At 29.7% G+C, this 22,466-nt stretch overlaps 1 protein-coding gene across 1 annotated transcript; it reads left to right on the top strand.

The window, feature by feature from the left end:
- The first annotated feature begins 9,552 nt into the window (after nt 1–9,552).
- LOC140975453 (probable pectate lyase 5) lies at nt 9,553–12,031 on the top strand. Its single transcript, XM_073439174.1, has 4 exons — nt 9,553–9,746; nt 9,920–10,660; nt 10,782–10,920; nt 11,398–12,031. Exons 1-4 carry the CDS (start codon nt 9,613–9,615, stop codon nt 11,617–11,619), a joined length of 1,236 nt encoding a protein of 411 aa, XP_073295275.1. The 5' UTR covers nt 9,553–9,612; the 3' UTR covers nt 11,620–12,031.
- Nucleotides 12,032–22,466: the final 10,435 nt, after the last annotated feature.

A 22,466-nucleotide genomic window follows, 5' to 3' on the forward strand; every position in this document is an offset into this window, starting at 1 on the left:
AGTGGAAATGGATCCGATTACATGATACCATTATCATTTTGGGCCGCTTCAGATATGGACTAGAATTTGCTGATAACCAGTCCAAAGATGTCAATTGGACTACATAATGGGCTTAATATTTTGGCTTGTTTTGGATATGGGCTAGAATTTGCTGATGACCAATTCAAGAAGCCAAGAATAAGCCCCTTCGATAAAATATTCCATAATGGGCTTAAAATTTAGGTTTTAATTCACTTGAAAATATATTTTAATTCATAACTAGTTCTTTTTTAAGTAATTGTGGTGAATTTTAAATTCATCCCAACATTGAATCATTTATGTTAGGATCAAGCGATTTGCACTAGGTCAAATACTAGGCAAAAACTTGTGTGAGACGGTCTCACGGGTCATATTTTGTGAGACATATATCTTATTTGGGTCATCAATGAAAAAATATTACTTTTTATTTTGAATATCTGTAAGGTTGACCCGTCTCACAGATAAAGATACGTGACACCGTCTCACAAAAGACCTACTCCAAATACTATAGTTATCTAATGCGTAACTTTATTTATTTATACTCGTGATAGCGCATAGTGCTCCTACTTGGGTGTTAATGGGTATGACTATTAGGCATATGAGTCCAAGGAAGTGCATGTCTATATATTGGTGTTGTCTCATATCCCTTGATATCAGTCTTATCATTTTCCTACCGTCGGTCATATCTCCAACAGAGAAAATATTACTCGTTAAGATATGTGTCGCTCTTTTACGACCCACCTAGCCAACTAGATCAAGCCGCGAACGTCGTCATCTTGACGCACGAGAACTTTTCAGGCGGTCATCCATCTCAGTACTACTCTCACTCATACACATTGAATCCAACATTCTCCCTCCCCCCAAGAAGTATATAAATATGTTTCATATGAGAATTGAACTCATGACCTCTCTTTGATACCAATTGTTATGATCGGGAGATCGGTTTAGTGGGAGTGAATAAAAAATCTCAACAAATTTTCAAATTAATCCAGTTGGATTATTAGCAATGCTGAATAGTAATTCATGTTAGTTGGGCTTCAATTAACTAGTAGTTGGGTACTGTGTAGAAATAAGATCACCGAAACAATTGAACAATAAAATGACAAGGCTAAATATCGGTTAAGCTGACCAAAACTGAAAGGAAATGTAAGTACAAAAACAATTGTTTCTGGATATTGGATATTTGAACAACTCTTACATCACTACTTCTTCAACTTATGAAGGATTTACCATAAGAGTTTGGTAATTATAAGAAATTTGCAACAAGCCACTTGAGCAAGGATTATCTCTAGTCTACTGAAACTCCTAGATATCTCAAAACTTAAACAAAATGAACAATAAAATTCTTACTTTGAATTACAAGTATTTTTCGAGGAAATATATTAGCACAATTGATCCTAAATTATCAGATAAAATAACTTAAGTGTATGCTGAAAAATAATTTGATCAGTTGGACTCTCAAGAACTCGGTACTCATAATAATGCTCGTGATTCAGAATCATGCGTGGACAGACGAAAAAGCTATTATGAATATATTATCCGATGTGTCTGCCATGATCTGATCTTTAAAAGAATGTTTAGGAAATCTTCAGAGAATGTTTACTGAAATGTCTGACTGATTCAGGAAGATAAGATGATCAGTACACCTTGAATCAGTAACCTTCAATATTCAATTTTTTTTTCTGATAAGCAGTTACGCTTGAGTTCAGTTACCTTAGTGTTTAATTTGACATGAGAAAACATTAACATATTAAACATCAATTTATAATATGAATTCACTTCAACTAGACTCTTATTAAATGATCATTTTAAATCAATAGTATTTTGTTAAATCACCGAAATTTAATTGATCCAACAATTTTAAATTTTTTTCTCAAATACAAATCCCTTAATCTAGATGCAACCTAAATGTATTTTTTGTAAAATTGGAAGAAAAAAAAATTGACCCATTTTTAAATAGGCGGGATAGCTTTCATACTAACCTGACTAGTTTGCGAACCGGGCTAGGTTATTTACTTAACTTAAATAAATTATCTCGGAAAACTAAAATCAGATTTTAAACATAATATATTTATGTCCCTATTCGAAAAATATATATATGTAGTGATTTATCAAACAATATATTTCATTACATTTTTTTCATGCAAAAAGTTCAAACATGAATTATGTTGAAAAACCAATAATTGTCCCAAATGTGACAGCAATCGAACCTTGACGGCTAGATCGTCATACAATTTAAAATATTTGAGTCGTATTATTACCACTAATTATAATTTTTATTAAAAAAATATTATGTTGCTTTAAATGGCAAGGATGTATGTGTCAAACTAAATCGCTAGAAGAATCAAGTGTGGCACATTATTTATACCCTAATTATTGTGTGGCACATGCTATATATGCAACCTTTTTTTATATATATAATTTCAAAAGATTTAGATATCTTTCATCTTAACTTTGGAAAATAGAACAAAGTAAAAAATAAAACTTTTACTACTACGTGACATTATTAATCTGGTAATGGACCTAACATGCGCATGTGGAAAAGTGCAATCAATCACACTCTAATTGGTCACCTCGAACTTATTAGTCAAGCATTTAAATAAATAGCATAATTATATTTTACTTTTTCAGAAATATATATATAAATAAGTGAAACGAATTTGAAATCTACTATAATCTTCATGTCAAGTTATACAATTTTAGTAATAATTGTGGTGAATTTCAAATACATATTAGATGTATATCATTTGAAATATATTCATCAAGGCAAAAACTTGTGTGAAACGGTCTCACGGGTCGTATTTTGTTAGACAAATATCTTATTTGGGTCATCTATAAAAAAATATTACTTTTTATGCTAAGAGTATTATTTTTTATTGTGAACATCGATAGGGTTGATCCGTCTCACAGATAAAAATTCGTGAGACCGTCTCACAAGAGACCTACTCATTCATCAAATCCTACTTAAATCAAGTCTCTCTCCAAATCAAATTCATCAACACAAACTTAATCTTATATATATATATATAAGATTATATTATTAAGGGAAACTTGTTTTTTTTTTTTTGGTTTATTATGTTTGTCTCTTTGTGATTTTGGTTTTTTATGTTATCAAAATTCAGTATTAGTCATGCTTCTTTTTATTTTTGGAAAATTTAGTTATTTTTCATCGATAATGTTGATGTAGCACTACATATCAACACTCCATTGGATTCATATCAAGGTCTGTCAATACAAAATACTAAAATTGACAAAATAAATAAAGATAGCGGATTAAAACTAAATTTGATAACATAAAATATGAAGACCGCGAAGTGACAAAAATAGGCATCCACATATATTATTTTCCCTATTATTATTAAATTAATTTTCTCCCGACAAGTGCTCATTTAATTGGTTAAGGAGTTGGCCACGACAGTAAAAAACATGAGACAACGAATTAATGGGAAAGAAAATGACATTAATTAGACCAGAAAAACTGGAGATTTCCTTTTGCTGAAAATTCAATTAATTGAAAATTTAGTTCAACGAAATAATATATACTTGCCCTTTTAACAGTACTTTTGAACGCATAAGATTTGCATGTGGTAAAATTGTTTTATTTTAATAAAATAAGTTTACCCTATAAACTATTTTTTTAGTATAAGATTTTGAGTGATTTCATACTTGACATAATAATGAAAAATATATTTTTTTCTAAAATAAATGAAACAGAAATCTAGACATGTGACATCGTTTCACAATAAACATATTCTTATGTCAAACTTATTGATTTTTCCTCTAGATATGGATCAAATAGACTCGTATCATTGATATAGATACGTGAGACCGTCTTATAAAATACCAACTCTTGTAATCAACAATTCTTTTTAACGTAAACTTCGAACCAAAATAATGTAATTTCTGCTGTAATTATCATCCCGATAATGATGTTTGGTTGTAACTCCATTTCGAGCACAATGTAGTGCTAGGAAATCTGCAATATTCCGTCCTCTGTATTATCAAATTTTAGTATGTATGTTATCTTTGTTATTTAAGTCTTTTTTCGACATGACACTGATGTGGTATCAATGCTGCACCTACGTAACTCTGATATGATGATGGAGTATGTAATATAATATCAGTACTTCCGATAAAATAAAATTACTAAAATTATCAAAAATTGAATATACAAGACTAAGACTAAAATTGAAAAACGTATAAGACAAATATCGTCTGATCAGAGTCGGCCTAAATTTTGACAAGAAAAAAATGATCAAACATGTCCTAAAATTAACTTATATCGCAAGACTCATCCCAACATAAATATGCATATACACATAATTATTGATTTATTATATAGATTAATATGTTACATGATTTCAATTACGTGGACTGAGGAAGAGCTTACAAAGTGATCATCAATGTGCATGGACAAGCCATATGTGAAGCCTTTAATGTAAATCTATGGGCAACCTTTTCTATTTCAAACTATATATTTTTTAATCTTTATATGTATTTTTAAAATATAAATGTACATAATTTTGTATTATAGGAAGTTTTTTTTAGTCGGGAAAGGTTTTATTATAATTGGATTCAGTGGCGGAGCCAGAAACATGGCTCTGCCCGAGCTAGAATTTTAATCTCTAAAATATTTTAATATTTTAAATTAATCTATCCGAGCTAATATCATATTATTTCAAAATTGTACAAAATTTACATATAAATTTTTTTTAAAAAAATTGGGCCACCCGGGCTAAAGCTCGGGTATAAACCCATGTAGCTCCGCCCCTGATTGGATTTCGAACTCTGAAACGTCACCCTAAATTTGTGATTTTGTTGTCAGATTGACTATAAATCATCAGAGTAGGTCTCTTGTGAGACGGTCTCACGAATCTTTATCTGTGAGACGGGTCAACCCTACCGATATTCATAATAAAAAGTAATATTTTTTCATGGATGACCCAAATAAGATATCCGTTTTACAAAATACGACCCGTGAAATCGTCTTACATAAGTTTTTGCCAAATCATCGACGTTTTAAAAAATTGCCATATGTCATATTTGTGAATTGGACATGTTGGGCATTCTCCAATTGTAAGTGCTCCATTAATTGAAGAATGAAATGCATTTCAACTACCAAGCCTCATGGCTATGCCTCTGCCTACTTATAATCTAACCTCCTTAACAAGGACGTCCACGTTAGCTTTGTCCCCATGAAATTGTAGAAAGTTGATCAAGAATCTTTTTAAAAAAGATAAATTATTTGTTTTTTAGATAAAAAAAAATTGTTTTATTAACTCGGATTTGCGAATATCGCAAAAAAGAAAATACCAGAGTTGTTTTAGCTAATGAAACATTTGAATACAAATACGATTGTTCAATTATGAATACGTTAATTCGATCCATATCGTTAGTAAAAATAATATCGTACCTAAATGTATATCTAGAGGACTGGACGTTAAGATAAAAACTGATAGCATAAGTACTAATGGTATTATAAAAAAGAATAACGTAGAGTGTCCGATTTGGCAGAGTCATGGATCGAGTCGGGGATTCAGACAACCGATGTGTCACGGAACAGGGCAGGGACAGACGAATGTTCGCCCCGATCAGACCCGACCTGGTTCGAAAAGAAAAGTGAGGGCGATCTCTCCATGTGAGGAAGCAGCTTTCAGGAGGGTAAGTAGTCACTTTAATCAGTTTGTTGGTGCAGACTGCGACCTTTTTTTAGGGCCATGTTGTGGATTAAATGTCCTGCTCGGGTTGTGGGGCAATTTCGCCGAGGTTTGCGGTCTACAAATCGTTCTGATCTATTAAAGTTGGGCTCGAAAATCGAAGAAAATTTTGTCTTGGAAGGTTGGGGGTAGTTTGAACCATATAAATTAGTTTGAATTTTAATGCAAGAGCATGTGCGATGTCTTGCCAAATTTTGGGTATGCTGGCATGTCACAATCGTTTTATTTGATTTAGATAAATATTATTTTTATATCAAACAATTATACTCCCACATGGCTATATAATATATACAATTAGTCTTAATTTTTTTTAATTCTTAATGGGACTTTGGACTTCTTAATGGTTCCTATATATATAAATATATATATAGGAACATGTAATGTATATGGGACATATATGTATATATATGTGTGTGTACTTTTAAAATGAAAGGAACATGTAATGTATATGGATAATAATATATTAAGGCTATGGATTATGTAGAACTTAATGTTTGTTGTTTTACGTAAACTTGTATATGATGTTATTTGTGCAATTCGAATTTTTTAAATCGTAGAGTGATTCAAGCGTCTTGTTTTGGTTGGTTTATGAAATAGAAGTAGAGACGATTATTGCGTCCAATAGATGAGCTGAAATATTTTCAAGAAAAAACTAAAATTTTGAAATATATACACGCATGTACGAAAATTTATATATATTTTTTTGTTCTCTAATTTGCACATATTTGATTTATAATATGCTAATTTGCAATTTTTTTTAGTGTTGGTCATTTTTCATTGGGTGATGATGTAGCGTTGGAATATAATGATGCGGTAATGAAAATATTTACGTATGCTAGATATTGTGGACGAGTCTCATAAAATTGAAACAATATGAGATTGTTTTTCAAAAAATTTTATGTTAATACAATATACTTGGTGGGTTTTCAAAAATTTTAACGATCTTACAAAATTTTTCGTGTTAATACAATGTACTTGGTGGGTTTTTAAATATTTTAATAAATAATTAATTTATTCACTGTTTTCAAATTGAACACTCGAGGCTTCCCTCCAGGATTTGAGAATAGGATTACTACAAGACAAATATCAAATAGGTGAATGAAAATTTTTAAAATAAATTACAAACAACTGGTTGTTTTAACTTAACGTGGAGAGACGATAATCTTCCCGCAACAGATGCTAAGCCGATCCAAGATTCGTTGATTTGATATTTTGGTTAACTATGCTGTTAAATTTCAATTTTAGTTATTTATCTTTCGATTTTTTGGCCATTTAGTCATTTTTCATAAGAAATACTTATGTAATAATTATACAGCAACGTAATGTCGAAGCCACGTAGACTCCACATAGGTTCCACATAAAATACAGTTAATTAAAACTAAAATTTGATAACATTAAATATCAAAATCGCAAAATGAAAAATATATACAATTAATATTGTAGTTTTTCCTAATTTTTTACATTGCAATTAATTAGTTTTTTCTGATCAATATATATATATATATATATATATTTGAATAATGTTAGTGATCCTTATAAATATATATTTAATAAATGAGATGAAGAAAGTCTCAAATACAAACAAATTATACGGATCAATGCTCAGTTCGAATTTTGAATTAGTAAAATTAAAAGAATTCTTTTTTTTTTCCTCCAGGGGAAAAAAAGATCTACGACCACAATTAAAGAGATATATTTATTTCTGTCGGTGGGAAATAAATGAAATTAGCATTATTTTCTTATATTTATTATGAAAAAATTAATATCACTAGCCGTGGTAGCTCAAGTTTAATGATTTAATCAATTGCATGCAGTATATTTCAATTATTGCTATATTAATTCTGTGCATGTCAAGAAAATTTGTTATAATCATTAATTAATTAATTATTTATTTATTTATTTTTTATTATTATTATTATTATTATTATCATCATCATCATCTCTTGCTAGCCGACTGACATCCATAATTATGAGTGTGTTTTTTTGAGACGGTCTCACGAATCTTTATTTGTGAGGCGGATCAACTTTATCAATATTCACAATAAAAAATAATACTCTTAGCATAAAAAGTAATATTTTTTTATTGATGACCCAAATAAGAGATCCATCTCACAAAATACGACCGACGAGACCGTCTCACACAAGTTTTTGCTCATAATTATTATTTTTAAACATATCAATTTCTTATTGTAGATCTAATTAAACTTAGATGATTAGTAATATAAGTAGCTTAAATTAATGCATGATATAATAGTGATATTAATTTTATGAAGTTATGGATAATTTTGAATCAAGGGGTGGTTAAAGAGAAAATTTAATAATAGATTACGTAAAATTTATCTGATAAATGAATACATATAAGCAAATTTTAATCTTATTGTTACAATAGTGTCTCGAACACAAGATTTCGTTTCATATTTGGGAACTTTGTGCTAGATTTTAGGCTTTTGTTGTGATCTAAAGTATGTCTCTTGTGAAACGGTCAGTCAACATGTTCATATTTACAATAAAAGTAATATTTTTTTATGGATGACTCAAATAGAACATCTGTATCACAAAATTGACACGTGAGATCGTCTCACATAAGTTTTTGTGTCAAAGCTATTACGAGTGGCCTATTTTAGAATTTTGCTTATTGTTTTATCCATAGCACTCTAAATTATATTTGAATTGTAAAATGTTGATGATTTTAATTTGAAATTCCATTGCCACAAGTCCAATATGAAAAAGGTGTCCATAATTTTCCGACCTTTATTATTATTATTTATCATGTAAAAGCAGATGATCGAGTCCTATTCTAAATATTCTCATGTAAATCATGATTACAAATGAAAAAGACATAATGTTTAAAAATATATATGTAGATGGCTCGAAGTTCAACCTTTATTATTTAATTTTTTTATGAGTTTGTTTTTATCATGCACGTTATAATTAATGTTATTGACCACAGTATATGACTCTTTTGTTTTGTTTTGTTTTTTAAGTATTAATATTAAATTATAAATAATAATAATAATAATAATAATAATAATAACAACATAGGTAGGAAAAATATGAACACCTTTCTCATATCCGACTTGTAGCAATGGAATTTCAAATTAAAATCATCAACATTTTACAATCCAATTAGAATTTAGAGTATGGATATAAGGAAAATTCTAAAATAGGTAACTTGTAATTACTTTGACGCGGAAACTTCAATGAATCGATATCACGAATCAATTTTATGAGACATATATAATTTTTTATTCCGAAATTATTAGTCTTTATTGTAAATATAGATATAGTTTATCTGTCTAAAAATAAAGATATGTGAGACATTCTCTCTAGAAACTTACTGTTTGTTTAATCTGACATGACTATATTATGACACCAGACATTGCTGGCATATTTCATTTTGTATCGGCACTTTGAACTGATTTGTCACACAGACACCAACAAATTGTGACTAATCGGAAGAGCATAATCCAACTTCGACTAAAACTTTACTCACATTATCAAAAGTTCCGATCAATTCGAGTTCAATATCTGTTTCACCAACGCTCCTCGAGTGCTTTATCTCCACGCCGCGAGGCACATGTGCGTGTAGACAGTTGGCGTATTTCTTGGAGAACGTGCTTTACCATATTTGCATTCCGAAAGGGCAAAAGTTGGGAGCAAAATTAACAAAAATATTTACGAATTCCAGTAATATTCGGACAAGATTAACGGCCAAAACGGTCACATGAGGGAATCTCCGTAATCCCAGTAAATCAGCAGTGTGTAGAGGGCCTACTCGTTTAGTTAATTCACGCTATATTGTCTGTTGTTTTATCCCTTTATAAGTCCTACGTTTCCTCTTGTTTCTCCTCACAGAACTAGCTCTGAAATTCCAGAAATGGCGTCGGTTTTCTCTTCATTCACATTCCCATTTCTCCTCCTCTTCTTCTGTGGACTTCTCCCGTGTCTCATTGCCAATGCATCCTTCCCGGTTGTACAAGACCCTGAATTGGTAGTCCAGGAAGTGCACAGGTATGCACCGGTTTAGTCGTCGAATTTTTTATATATGTTGAAGGGTCTCGCAAAATGTTGTCTTGTGTGGTTTGTTTGCTACTTGGTGGTGGTTTTCTTTTAGCTCATTCTTGCATTTACTTGTTCGGTTATATGTTATAATGTCTGATTTGTTACGATAACGTACAATGTAGGAGTTTGAATGAATCGAGAAGGAAACTGGGGTTCTTGTCGTGCAACACGGGTAACCCGATCGACGACTGCTGGCGTTGCGACTCGAATTGGGAGAAGAACCGTCAGAAACTGGCAGACTGTAGTATCGGGTTCGGCAAAAACGCCATCGGCGGAAGAGATGGTGAGATTTACGTCGTGACGGATCCGAGCGACGACGACGCTGTCAATCCGAAACCCGGAACGCTCCGCTACGCCGTCATTCAAGAAGAGCCGTTGTGGATCATATTTGCCCGGGACATGGTCATCAAATTGAAGGAAGAGCTGATAATGAACTCGTTCAAGACCATCGATGGCAGGGGAGCTAGCGTCCACATTGCTAATGGCCCTTGCATCACTATACAATATGTGACGAATATCATCATTCATGGGATCAATATACATGACTGCAAGCAAGGGGGGAATGCTAATGTGAGGGATTCCACCAAGCATTATGGGTGGAGGACCATATCGGACGGTGATGGCGTGTCGATCTTCGGCGGTAGCCACGTTTGGGTCGACCATTGCTCGTTGTCGAATTGTAACGACGGGCTGATCGACGCCATACACGGGTCGACCGCGATTACCATCTCGAATAACTACTTGACTCATCACAACAAGGTCATGCTTATGGGGCATAGTGATTCCAACACACAAGATAAGAATATGCAAGTTACTATTGCCTTTAATCACTTTGGGGAAGGACTTGTTCAAAGAATGCCAAGGTAAAAACTTCTAAAGTAGCTTAATTTATTCAAGATTTTGTAGCAAAATTATGTTTAAATATTATAATATATAGTTTTTTTAAAAAAAAAATTAATTTTGTATATATATGTTAATATGCAGATGTAGGCTTGGATATTTCCATGTGGTGAACAATGACTACACCCATTGGGAGATGTATGCCATTGGAGGGAGTGCGGCCCCTACCATCAATAGCCAGGGCAATAGATTTCTAGCCCCTAATGACAGATTCAACAAGGAGGTAAGAATTATGTTGCCCGTGCCTAAATTTCTAGACAAAAAGTTAGTACAGAACCCGAACTCAAACCCGAATCCGAGTCTGAAAAGGTTAAACAAAAAACAATTGTTTAATCAAACTAAAGAAAACCCAAAATTTAGAATCGTATCACAAGTATGTGTAACACACACATTCATGGCCTACTTTAGTGAATTTATGCTTGATGTAAAAATATAAGGTTTTTTCCTTATAAAATTTTTTAAAATACCATGAATTTTAAAAAATGGAGTTTCGTGCTCTTTTAATTTTTTTCTCAATTTTCCCACGTCTCCGACTCGATTCGCATTATCGTCAATTTTGGTCGTACCCAACCATCCATAAGATAATAAATAATTTGACCCCTATTCCCAACATTTTCAACCAAGCACTTAATTAAATTGTTAGTATAAAAAAAAAAGATGGTTGCATTTATTAATTAACATATTGGTTAAATTGTTATAGGTAACCAAGCACGAGGATGCACCGGAAAGCGAATGGAAGAATTGGAATTGGAGGACCGAAGGAGACTTAATGTTGAACGGCGCGTTCTTTACGACTTCCGGTGCCGGAGCATCCTCGAGCTATGCCAAGGCCTCGAGTTTAGGCGCTAGGCCTTCTTCCTTGATAAGCTCCATCACTTCCAGTGCCGGCGCCATGAACTGTAAAAAGGGATCGCGGTGTTAGTTAAATTACTATTATAGCCTCGTGAGACCGTATCAGTTACTTCGTTTGGTCTTGTAAGAATTTAGTATTAAGGTTGGCCATACATTGTGGATCATGAAAATCTTGGTGTTTGGCCTAAGGATAAAATTGTCCACATGGAGCACTTGGGATTTGTTACCTTTTTTTCTTTTTCTTTTTCTTTTTCTTTTTTTTTTTTACCATTTTTTGTTTTTTGTTCTTTTACTTTTACCCTTGTTTTTTGGGAAGTTTGGTCGAGTTTTTGACCTGACGGGAAGAAGACAACATCGGCCTGCTGATTTGAATCGTTGGTCTGTCGGACTTGTAATTGGTTGAAAAGAAGAGCAAGTGCTGAAGTGTCTATTGGTACACGCTATAATATAATATATTTATGTGAATTTATAGTTTTAATCAACGGTTGTCATTTTCCCATCCAATATTTGCTACACACATATATATATATAGATGTCATGGTCTGATTTTTGATAAACCAAAAATACATATTTCTGAAATTACAAAGCATTATATTTTTTCTATCATATCCTAATGAATTTATTTTTTATCTTTATCTATATTTTAAATTAAATAATCATATCACTTATAACATAAAAAATTATTATAGAAAAGTTTTTAAAATTTAAAATATTAATATAATATCTCGAATTAAAAATTTTTATTTAACAATAAATTTTTTAATATGATGCCTGCAAAGTTATATTGGTATATATTATATATGAATAAATCTTTCGTGAGATGGTAACATTGATCTATAACTGTGAGAGAAGTTGATCCGATTCATATAGTTAAATTTAATATTTTTTTTGACATAAAAAATAATATTTTATTACGTATATGAGATGAGATTTGATAATTTGAAATTATATATAGATATGAAATTGTCCTGAGATAAAATCATGGAAAGTTGAAAATTAGAAAAATTTAGGTTAAATTTGGTATAATATTAAATTTGTTCGAGGCTTTAACAAATTAATTTAAAAAAATGGTTACTACAACACGCTCTAGTATATTAGAATAGTGTGTATATATAATGCATGAAATTATATATTAATTGAAAATTGTCATTGTATATAAATTTTATTTTATTTCACCTTTATAAAATATAAGATATCGCTTAATAAATGTTTGGAAGATATAATTTTAAATATAATATATTATACCTATATATATTTATATAATCTCTAATATATTTATATATGTGTGTGTGTTGTGTGTCAACTTATATATACAATATTTAGATTATATATATATACACACGATTTTGATATGCTACCTACCTAGTGGATGCAAAGACGGAGCCAGAAAAACAAAGTTGAGGGGACGAAAAAAATATATTAAAAATTTTATGGGGAACAAAAACAAATTTTAAAAAGAGAAATGAAAATAATATAATTATTTATAATCATCTACCCTTTTAAAATAAAAAATTTGACCCCCACTGGCTCTGTCTTTGAGTGGATTTACATGAGTATTTAGAGCAACTCCAACCATTTTTCGTTTTGGAGAAAATGGAGATCCAACCATGCTCCAACCATTCTCTATATATCATCTCCATTTTGAAGTCATGTACAGTAATTCTCCAAAAGTGCCGAATCCTAGCTGCATATATCTATATATATTTTGGAGAATGACATTATTTACAAAAATGCCATTATCCAAAATTGCAAATACACCCTTTTAAAAAAAAAATTCTCGTTTATTCATTTCATATATTTAAATGTTTATTTCAATATTTTTATTAACTTTTAATGATTTTTTGGTATTATTTAATTTATTTCAAGTTTTCTCATTATTTATTATTTATTTATTTATTGTAATTGAATTATTTTGATAAAAAAAACAAATGAAAATAATAATTAAATAAGATTGTGAAAAAATACATTACATATTTTTTTTGAACACAAATCGAATTAGTTAACTTGAGATAAATTAAACATGCATTCACATTAAAACATAAGAAACAGTTCACATTAAAACATATAAAATAGACGATCATAAAAAAAATATACATGGACATATTTTTATTCCACTGCAATGATGACTAAACACTAGTACTCTCCTAGATCGGACCCGGTTGGAGAAGTTCCGCCGAAGAACTGGCCAAACTTATTAGAAGATCCGTCGGCTTTGGTTTGCCAGGTTCGAACAACGACATACTTTGGTTTGCCAGGTTCGAACAACGACATTAATGTGTTGTCAAAATCACATCTCTTTGCTAATCTGGCCAATGGAGTAGCTCCTCCTGCTAATTATATCATACAAGGAAAAGAATACAACATAGGATACTATCTAGCTGATGGTATATATCCAAAGTGGGCCACTTTAGTTCAAACAATTCACAAGATCCAAAGAAGAAATACTTTGCAGCACGACAAGAGAGTTGTAGAAAAGATGTGGCACGAGCATTTGGTCTATTGCAATCAAAATGAGCGATAATCACTGGCCCTGCACGATTCTGGAGCAAACATGTGTTGCATGATATAATGAAAACGCGTATTATACTGCATAATATGATTATTGAAGATGAGCGGGATGAGCAGATGCCAATCACATATTATCGCGAAGCACCCATCCCAGAAGTTGAAATGGTGCGTGATGAACACGTCCGATTCCAAGAGTTTCTTGCACATCATCGTCAAATCAAAGACAAATCGGCTCACTATGCACTCCGAGATGCTCTTATTGACCATTTGTGGGATGAATGCTCTAATTCGGAATATTAGTCTTTAAATCATGTGTAGTTTATAATTATATCGATCTATATATGTGTTTTAATATTGTATGCGGCTTGAAATTTGATGTCAAAATAAATGAATTATTTTTTTAAAAAATGAGTCAGATTTAATTTAATTTGTTTAATATCATATTACATAATTAATATTTTTATGTTAAATAATTTGGAATAAAAAATATAAAAATAAAGAATTTACAAAATTTAGAGAATATGGGTTGGAGAAGATTTATGAAATAGAGAATTCAATACTCCATTTTGGAGAATAGAGAATGAAAAAATGGAGAATAAAGTTGGAGATGCCCTTAGCGTGAAAATGGGTACAGATGTGAGCACGGTCGGTAGACATAATATCAAAACAAAGAGTAGGTCTCTTGTGAAACGCTCTCACGAATCTTTATCTGTGAGAAGGGTAAACCCTACCGATATTTACAATAAAAAGTAATACTCTTAGCATAAAAAGTAATACTTTTTCATGGATGACCCAAATAAGATATCCGTCTCACAAAATACGACCCGTGAGACCGTCTCACACAAGTTTTTGCTCAAAACAAAATATATTTTATATTATATATACCGGGATAAATGATATTTTCACTTCAGAAATTGTTAAATACGCTTTATTTTTACATTTTGCATTAAAAATGGAACAAAATTATCCTTTTTAGTTTCATCATAAAAATAAACTCTTTTAAAGCGTAGTTTTTAGACAACTATTTATTTTTAATTTTGGTAAAATGTTATATTAACAAATTAATTTATTAATTTGGTAAATAAAAAATCTAATATTTCAAATGGATGATAAGAAAAAATTTAAAATAAAGTGTACAACTTTAATATTATACATAATAATATTATTGAATCATTTAATCCTGTAAATTATTCTACATAATCAATGCAATTTCACTGTTGGCTAGAAAACTCTTGAAGTATTGTGTGACAATTAAAAATAAAACTTTTATCTATTGTAAAAATAAAATATTTTTTAAATCTCTAATTTCACATTTTTCTTTGTAGCAGCTAATTTTTTTTATTAGACATGATATATATCTAATAAAAATAATAATTTCATAAAAAAATAAAACCAAATCGAAAAAAATTGCAATAATATTACTAGTTTTTAAATATTTATGGTGAAATAAAACATTCAATCGATTCAAATAAATATCCACCGATTTAGAATGTATTGCTTAGGAAATTTGAAAGTTTCTTTTTGAAATTATATATCCATCCTCACGATAAGAATATATAGAAAATATATTTAAAAAAATAAATATTAAAATTTGCATATAAAAATACGAAAATTGAATATATGTTTAAAGATTATTCACTCATTTAATAAATTATTAAAAGAATTTACAAAGTGTAAATATATCCATTTATAATATAAAAATTTGAAATAGAGCGTGATCAACAATTTTTTAAAATGAAAATAACATTAGCCTTTTTAAAAGAATTGACAAAGTGTAAATCATCCATTTAAAATATTAAATATTTTTTTATTTTTATGTACCAAATATAAATAATATTTTATTATTAATATAATTTTTTACCAAATTAAAAATAAATAGGGGTATAAAAATTATTATTCTTTAAAAGTGTTAATTTTTATGGTGGAGCTAAAAAAGAAATATTAAAGGTTATTTTGTTTATTTTTAATGCAAAAATTCAAAATTGATTTAACTATTTGTGTGGTGTAAATATAATATCTCATATATACCATCTAAATTTATTAAAATTATCCTGACAAATCATAAATAATCTATTGCTAAATAGTTTTTCTCTCTATTTAATATTATCCACAATTTATTTTAATTTTAGCTCAAGGATGATTTAATTGTATGTGACTTACTCAATACGATTTACTTGGTTAGCGGACTTGCAGGTTATTGCATTACCTCGAAGGATTACACGTTACACCAAAAGGTAGCAACTGCGAGTTCTTACGGAATAGAAATGGTGTAGTAGAGACAAATTTGATATCTTGGTATGTTTTTGTTTCTTTTTTTTTTCCTTTCATTTTATCGTTTATTTATTGTTTTCAAATTTCAAAATTGTAGTTTGACCTCTCATTATTTTTGAAAATTATGATATTATCTCTATTTTTATTTTACCATTTTTTTAATGTTTTTTCCAAGTCCCCAATTTGTAGTATGATCCTAAATAATTTTTACAATTATAATATTACCATTATTAGAATATAAATCAAATTAATTATAAAAAATACTGTATATTAATATATAATAAATGCTGACAGATCTATATAAACAAAATTCTACAAAAATGGAAGTATGTGAATAAACAAATGCAACAAACAAATGGAAATAATTTTTTTTTTTCAGCAAGAGAAATATTAAAATATTATTTTGAATATAAAGGACATGGATGAAGGAAAAGGGAATCCGATACAATTACTGGGATACTGCCAAACGCTTCCTCCATGTGATATTTTTCCTATACAATCCTTTGAGTATTGTTTTTTATTTCCCCACACCAAGATTATTTTTGCAAAAACTCGATTCATCTGGTTAATCAGTCACACCTTTTAGGAGAGCGATCCAAAAACGGTGATCGAGTTGTTACATAGTTTAAAAAATTTGAGTTGCGTCGTATCGTATCTATAATTTTTGGTAAAATAACAACTTGATACTATAAATGGCATTGGAACCAATATAAAGTGTCTGATTTCCACGAATAACAAGAAATGAAATTATTTGGACTGCTATACAGTTTGGTGGTTTGAATTGTACTGTTACCATAAACTATAATTTTTTGTAAAACAACAAACATTCGATCTTAGAATTGTTTTGAATTAATATGTATGTTTGTAAGACTGAGTTTAGCTAAATAGTCTCGATAGAGGAAATTAAGAATTTCAAATATTTTCATAGATAAAATAAAAATGCTTTTTTATTTATTATTATTTTTTTAAAAATACTTCGTTATTCAAGACTTATTATCAACATTTGTAAGTTGAAAAGCTAAATAATTGCCAAGAGGCAGATAAGTTGAGTGATATCATACTCTAAAAAATGATGAGAGTGAAATCTAAAAAAGAAAGAAAAGTTAAATAACTTTATTTTTCAAAACTAATATTTGAGTTTTGAACAAATATTATGGATGTTGAAAGAACTTTTTGCTAGATCGACTCGACTCGATCTCGAATTAGTTTGAATCCAATATGATTTCATAAAATCAAGAGTTTAGACAACTAATGTATGAATCCAAATTGCATTAAAATTCAAGACAGATTTAACTAATTAAACTAATAACTCATTCATTAGTTAATAAGTAATTGTATATAAATGGCCCCTGGTTTGAAAGGAAATTGGGAGTGGTATGTATAATCCATACACAACTATTTTGTCGCGTATAACAGTCCAAACGACATATATTGGCCATCAACATAGCTCGTGGAGCGTATCTGGTGCGTCAAATATTATCAAAAACTGCGTCGGCTTATAATTTGTACGCTAGTTTTATGGATTGTTAACTGTTATAAAAAAATAATCATAGATTTGGATAGTTGTATAAATTTACCAAAACAACACGTTTTTATTGATATACGACATATAAATTAGACAAAAGAACGAGAACGACTAGCTCACATTTCATTTGTGATTCACTTCCCAGCATTTTAATTTTGAGCCCAAAAACAAGTGAAGAATTAAGTCTTTACTAGTTTTTCACCCGTGCATCGCACGGACAATTATTTTATCTAATTGATTATTAAAATTAGTATGTATGATAATTTGTTTACTTTCTCTATAATGTGACTTTCATAATATAGATCTTAACAATGAAACACCGAATAAAAGAGTCATTTTTGTATTTCGGCTGAAAATTAATATCACGCTTGTATTAGACAATGAATGACATAATGTGATTATCAATTATATTGTACTCACATATAAATTTATGTATTATGTAAAAAACAATAACCGTAACAAAATAAAATGATAAACATGATACAATCTTTTAATGTGGTTTTAATTTCAATAAATAAATTAAATTAAAATACAAATAAACTAAATGGATTGTAGATCATATAATTAGAAAACAAAACAAATTACAAATTTTGAAAAACTCCTTTAAATACAACATTTGTCGTTGAATTTTTCGGGTTGCTATCACTATCACATATCAAAATTTTTAGATCCTTAGGATTCGTAACTCTGGATACAGCAGCATACACTTGACCATAACTAAATACATGGTTCTTCAAAAAAAGTTATACATGAGACAAAGATTGCCCCAGACTTCTGTTGATTGTCATTGCATATGATACAATCAAATGATACTGTCTTTGTTGAAATTTAAAAAGAAGCCTTAGATTAGAATGCGTCAATGACATTCTTGGAATAAGTACTTTATGACCTAGTGTCATTGCATAATCCAAGATAATGATCTATGTTGGAGATAAAGTACTTTGTTTAATTAAAAAAATCATACCATTTGTANATCTACTATTATTGCAACATCTCACTAAATATATATCATAGAAGTAAATAGTAAGTACAATAAAGAAAAAAATGGAAGACATATCACTTGAAAAATAAAAAGAAAACGACAACCAAACAAATAAATTAAATAAACTGCTATATCTTAATCTGCACTTACCCACGTGCAATTCTTCGAGAAAAAATAGAGGTCAAAACTATGATCTTAAATATAATTTCAAAAAAATATCAAACTTTTCAATCTTAAGCTCTTAGGAATTTACAAATACTCCAAACAACAATTACAATAAGGTAGAGCCTTTGTGAGTTTCAAAAGAAATTAAAGGGAGAAATAATGGTTATAGAATTTAAATCATAATTAATATTATCATTTAATTTGAATTTCATATTATTGACCCATTAACCTATGAATAAATTATGTTAGAAAATTAAAACTGTTAAAATAAAAATAATATAGAGTATAATTTATGCATATATCTTATGATATTAAAATTTGAAATATATGTATGATTTACGTAGATGATTTGAGATTTTCACAATTAGATAATTAAAAATTGAAATATATATATTTAAGTATTTTGATTTATGTAGATGATTTGACATTTTCACAATTGGACAACTAAAGTTAATTAAAACAATTATTAATATATTTNTCGAATTAGAAATGGCAAGGAAATTCCGATATTTGATATGTTTTGTTTAAGGCCCTGATGCGGTGGGTTATAATAACCGTTCTTTTGGCCTCGCCCCTTAGAGGAGTAACAANTAGATGTAAATATAATAGTATCCAAATCATTACAAATCAATTCATTTGTAAATAATCATTAAAAAAATTAATTAATGCATATAAATGTATACAAACTACAAAGAAATTGAAGAGTTTATTGATAAAATGTTTAGCTATAATAAGAAATTTAAATATTTTAGTAGCACTTTTTCTAAAAAAATTATATATCAAACAAATTTGTAAATTCGATACACAAAATTTGGTTTAATTTGAAACATCTATTATTGTTTAAGATTTAGATATTAAAGGTCTACAGGAACCTGACCTTGGTTCTCAAGAAAATGAGAACCAAAAGCAGAACTAAAATATTTTATTAGTTTCAGTTTCAAAATCAACTCTCATAATATATGAATTTAAGGCATAATTGTTAAAAAATTAGCTTCACTATCTCACATTTGTATGGCTATTTTATTTGATATTAAAAATTAGATCATAGTAGCAATTTAAAAAAAATTATCTATCAGACAAATCTATAAATTCAATACACAAAATTTGATAGTATGAGATCTTTTGATTTATAATTTTTCAAATATATATACACACACACACACACACACACACAAATATTTTGAAGTGTCCAATATATATATATGTAAATAAGAACTAAGCAAATAAAAAATGATTCGTATATGAAAGTCTGGTGAAAAATATAAATTATATATATATTTTAAATAATTCTTCATTAATTAATGTATAAGAAAATTATTTGATTGTAAAAATATTATATATTCACATCTATTTTTTTCTTTTCGAGTGAGATAATAACTATCTATATGAAAATTTATAATGTAATGAGCAATTAAAAGACATCGAAATTATTTTCTATTATAAAAACAATATACGACATAATCCTTGTAATAAATATAAGTATAATGATAATTAATTAACATTTGTAAAAGTATTAGAGCTTTACATATGATATTTTAATATCTTTATTTAATTATTTTGAAATCAAACTAACTAGTTCAACAAATACAAAAATAACATTTTTTAAGAAAATTTATTTCTTTGGTTATATTTCAAATTTTAATGGCAAAAATCATACCAATAGTTTAAAATTTGTATTTAATATTTATTGTATGAGTTTATTTGATTTTATTTGAAATTTACCATAAAATCTTATCTGAATGTGTATATCATTACATATGTTGATTTATTTATTATTTTAAAATCTTATTTAACAAGAAATTAATAATCATCAATGTTAGTCTCCAAAAGATAGGTTCTGATATAAAAGTAATTATCCGTGATATATAATTCTAAAAACAAAGTCAAAGTATTGTTTACAAGAGTTTATTTTAAGTACTTTCAAAATTTTAGTCAATAAAATCCGGACTTTTAAGAAACTCGAGTTGAACACTAGTATATATATATATCATCACCTACCACCAGTTTGAATCATCATTGTAGGTGTCCAACTAGAAAATTGTGATTTGAGTTAGCCGATTCATAATTGGCATTATCAATAAAGAAGTTGAACTAACCTGTATTTTTCCTGCCAACCAGGCCAAGAGAGCTCATGTTCTGCACATCCCATCTCTATATAAACTGATGCATGTACTTTTTCATGCATCATCGTGTCAAAGAGAAATTTGCTCAAAAATATATTGAATTATCAATCTGTCTTCTGCTGAAAACAATGGCTTATAGCAATGATCATACTGTTTTCTTTATGTTGCTTATTGCTTTATCTTCGATAAGCAGTAACAGGATTCAAGCAGAGGCACGGCACCTCCTGGAAACAAATTTGGCTGAAGTTCCAAAGCCTGAGTTGCCCACTTTGCCAAAACCTGAGATTCCGAGTCTTCCTAAGCCGGAGCTGCCATATTTGCCAAAACCCGAGCTTCCTACACTGCCAAAGCCTGAGGTTCCAATACTCCCAAAGCCAGAGCTGCCAACTTTACCAAAACCCGAGCTTCCTACATTGCCGAAACCCGAGCTTCCTACATTGCACAACCCTGAGCTTCCGTCATTCTCAAAGACCGAGTTGCCAACTTTGCCAAAACCGGAGCTTCCTACCTTGCCGAAACCTGAGCTTCCTACGCTCCCGAAGACTGAACTGCCAACTTTGCCAAAACCTGAGCTTCCAAATCTACAAAAACCTGAGCTTCCGACACTGTCAAAGCCTGAGCTTCCCGCACTCCCAAAGCCAGAGCTATCAACTTTGTCAAAACCTGAGCTTCCCACGTTACCAAAGCTCGAGCTTCCTGCACTCACAAAGCCTGAGCTGCCAACTTTGCCAAAACCAGAGCTTCCCACATTGCCAAAACCCGAGTTTCCTACGTTGCCGAAACCTGAATTACCTAAACTGACAGTGCCAGAAGTGCCAAAAACTCCATAAGTTATTGATTGGGATTTTAAAATGATTATCATGGGGTGGAGTGCAAGAATTTGTTTCGAAGGTCATTTGGGGTGATTGATACATGTTTCTATTGTTGAGTTTGTTTTTCCATTGTTCTAATTTGCTTGTACCTTTGTTTAGAGATGTTTCCTTTCCAGTGTCCTCGTGTTCTTCAGTTAATCGTTATACATTTCATATGTAGTTTCAGTTTGCTTGATTTCTTGTCTTTCTTTCTTTCTTTGTTTACTGCACAGTTTCTGTTGTCGTATGATCCTACAAGAGAAACGGAGATTTGTAACCGAATTCGAGACCGACATTTATTTCGGTCTCTAATTTGAGACCGAAGTTTGTAATCTCGGTCGCTACATATATTTTCGTCACGTATTTTATTTAATATTATTTTTTTATCTCGATTTTTTATTCTACTCACAAATTGGAGACCGAATTTTTATTTAGGTCTCTAAGTTGAGACCGATTTTTTTTTCGATCTCTAATTTCAGACTGAAATATTAA

Source organism: Primulina huaijiensis, chromosome 4 (assembly GCF_012295235.1).
Source record: "Primulina huaijiensis isolate GDHJ02 chromosome 4, ASM1229523v2, whole genome shotgun sequence".
NCBI classification, from domain to species: Eukaryota; Viridiplantae; Streptophyta; class Magnoliopsida; order Lamiales; family Gesneriaceae; genus Primulina; species Primulina huaijiensis.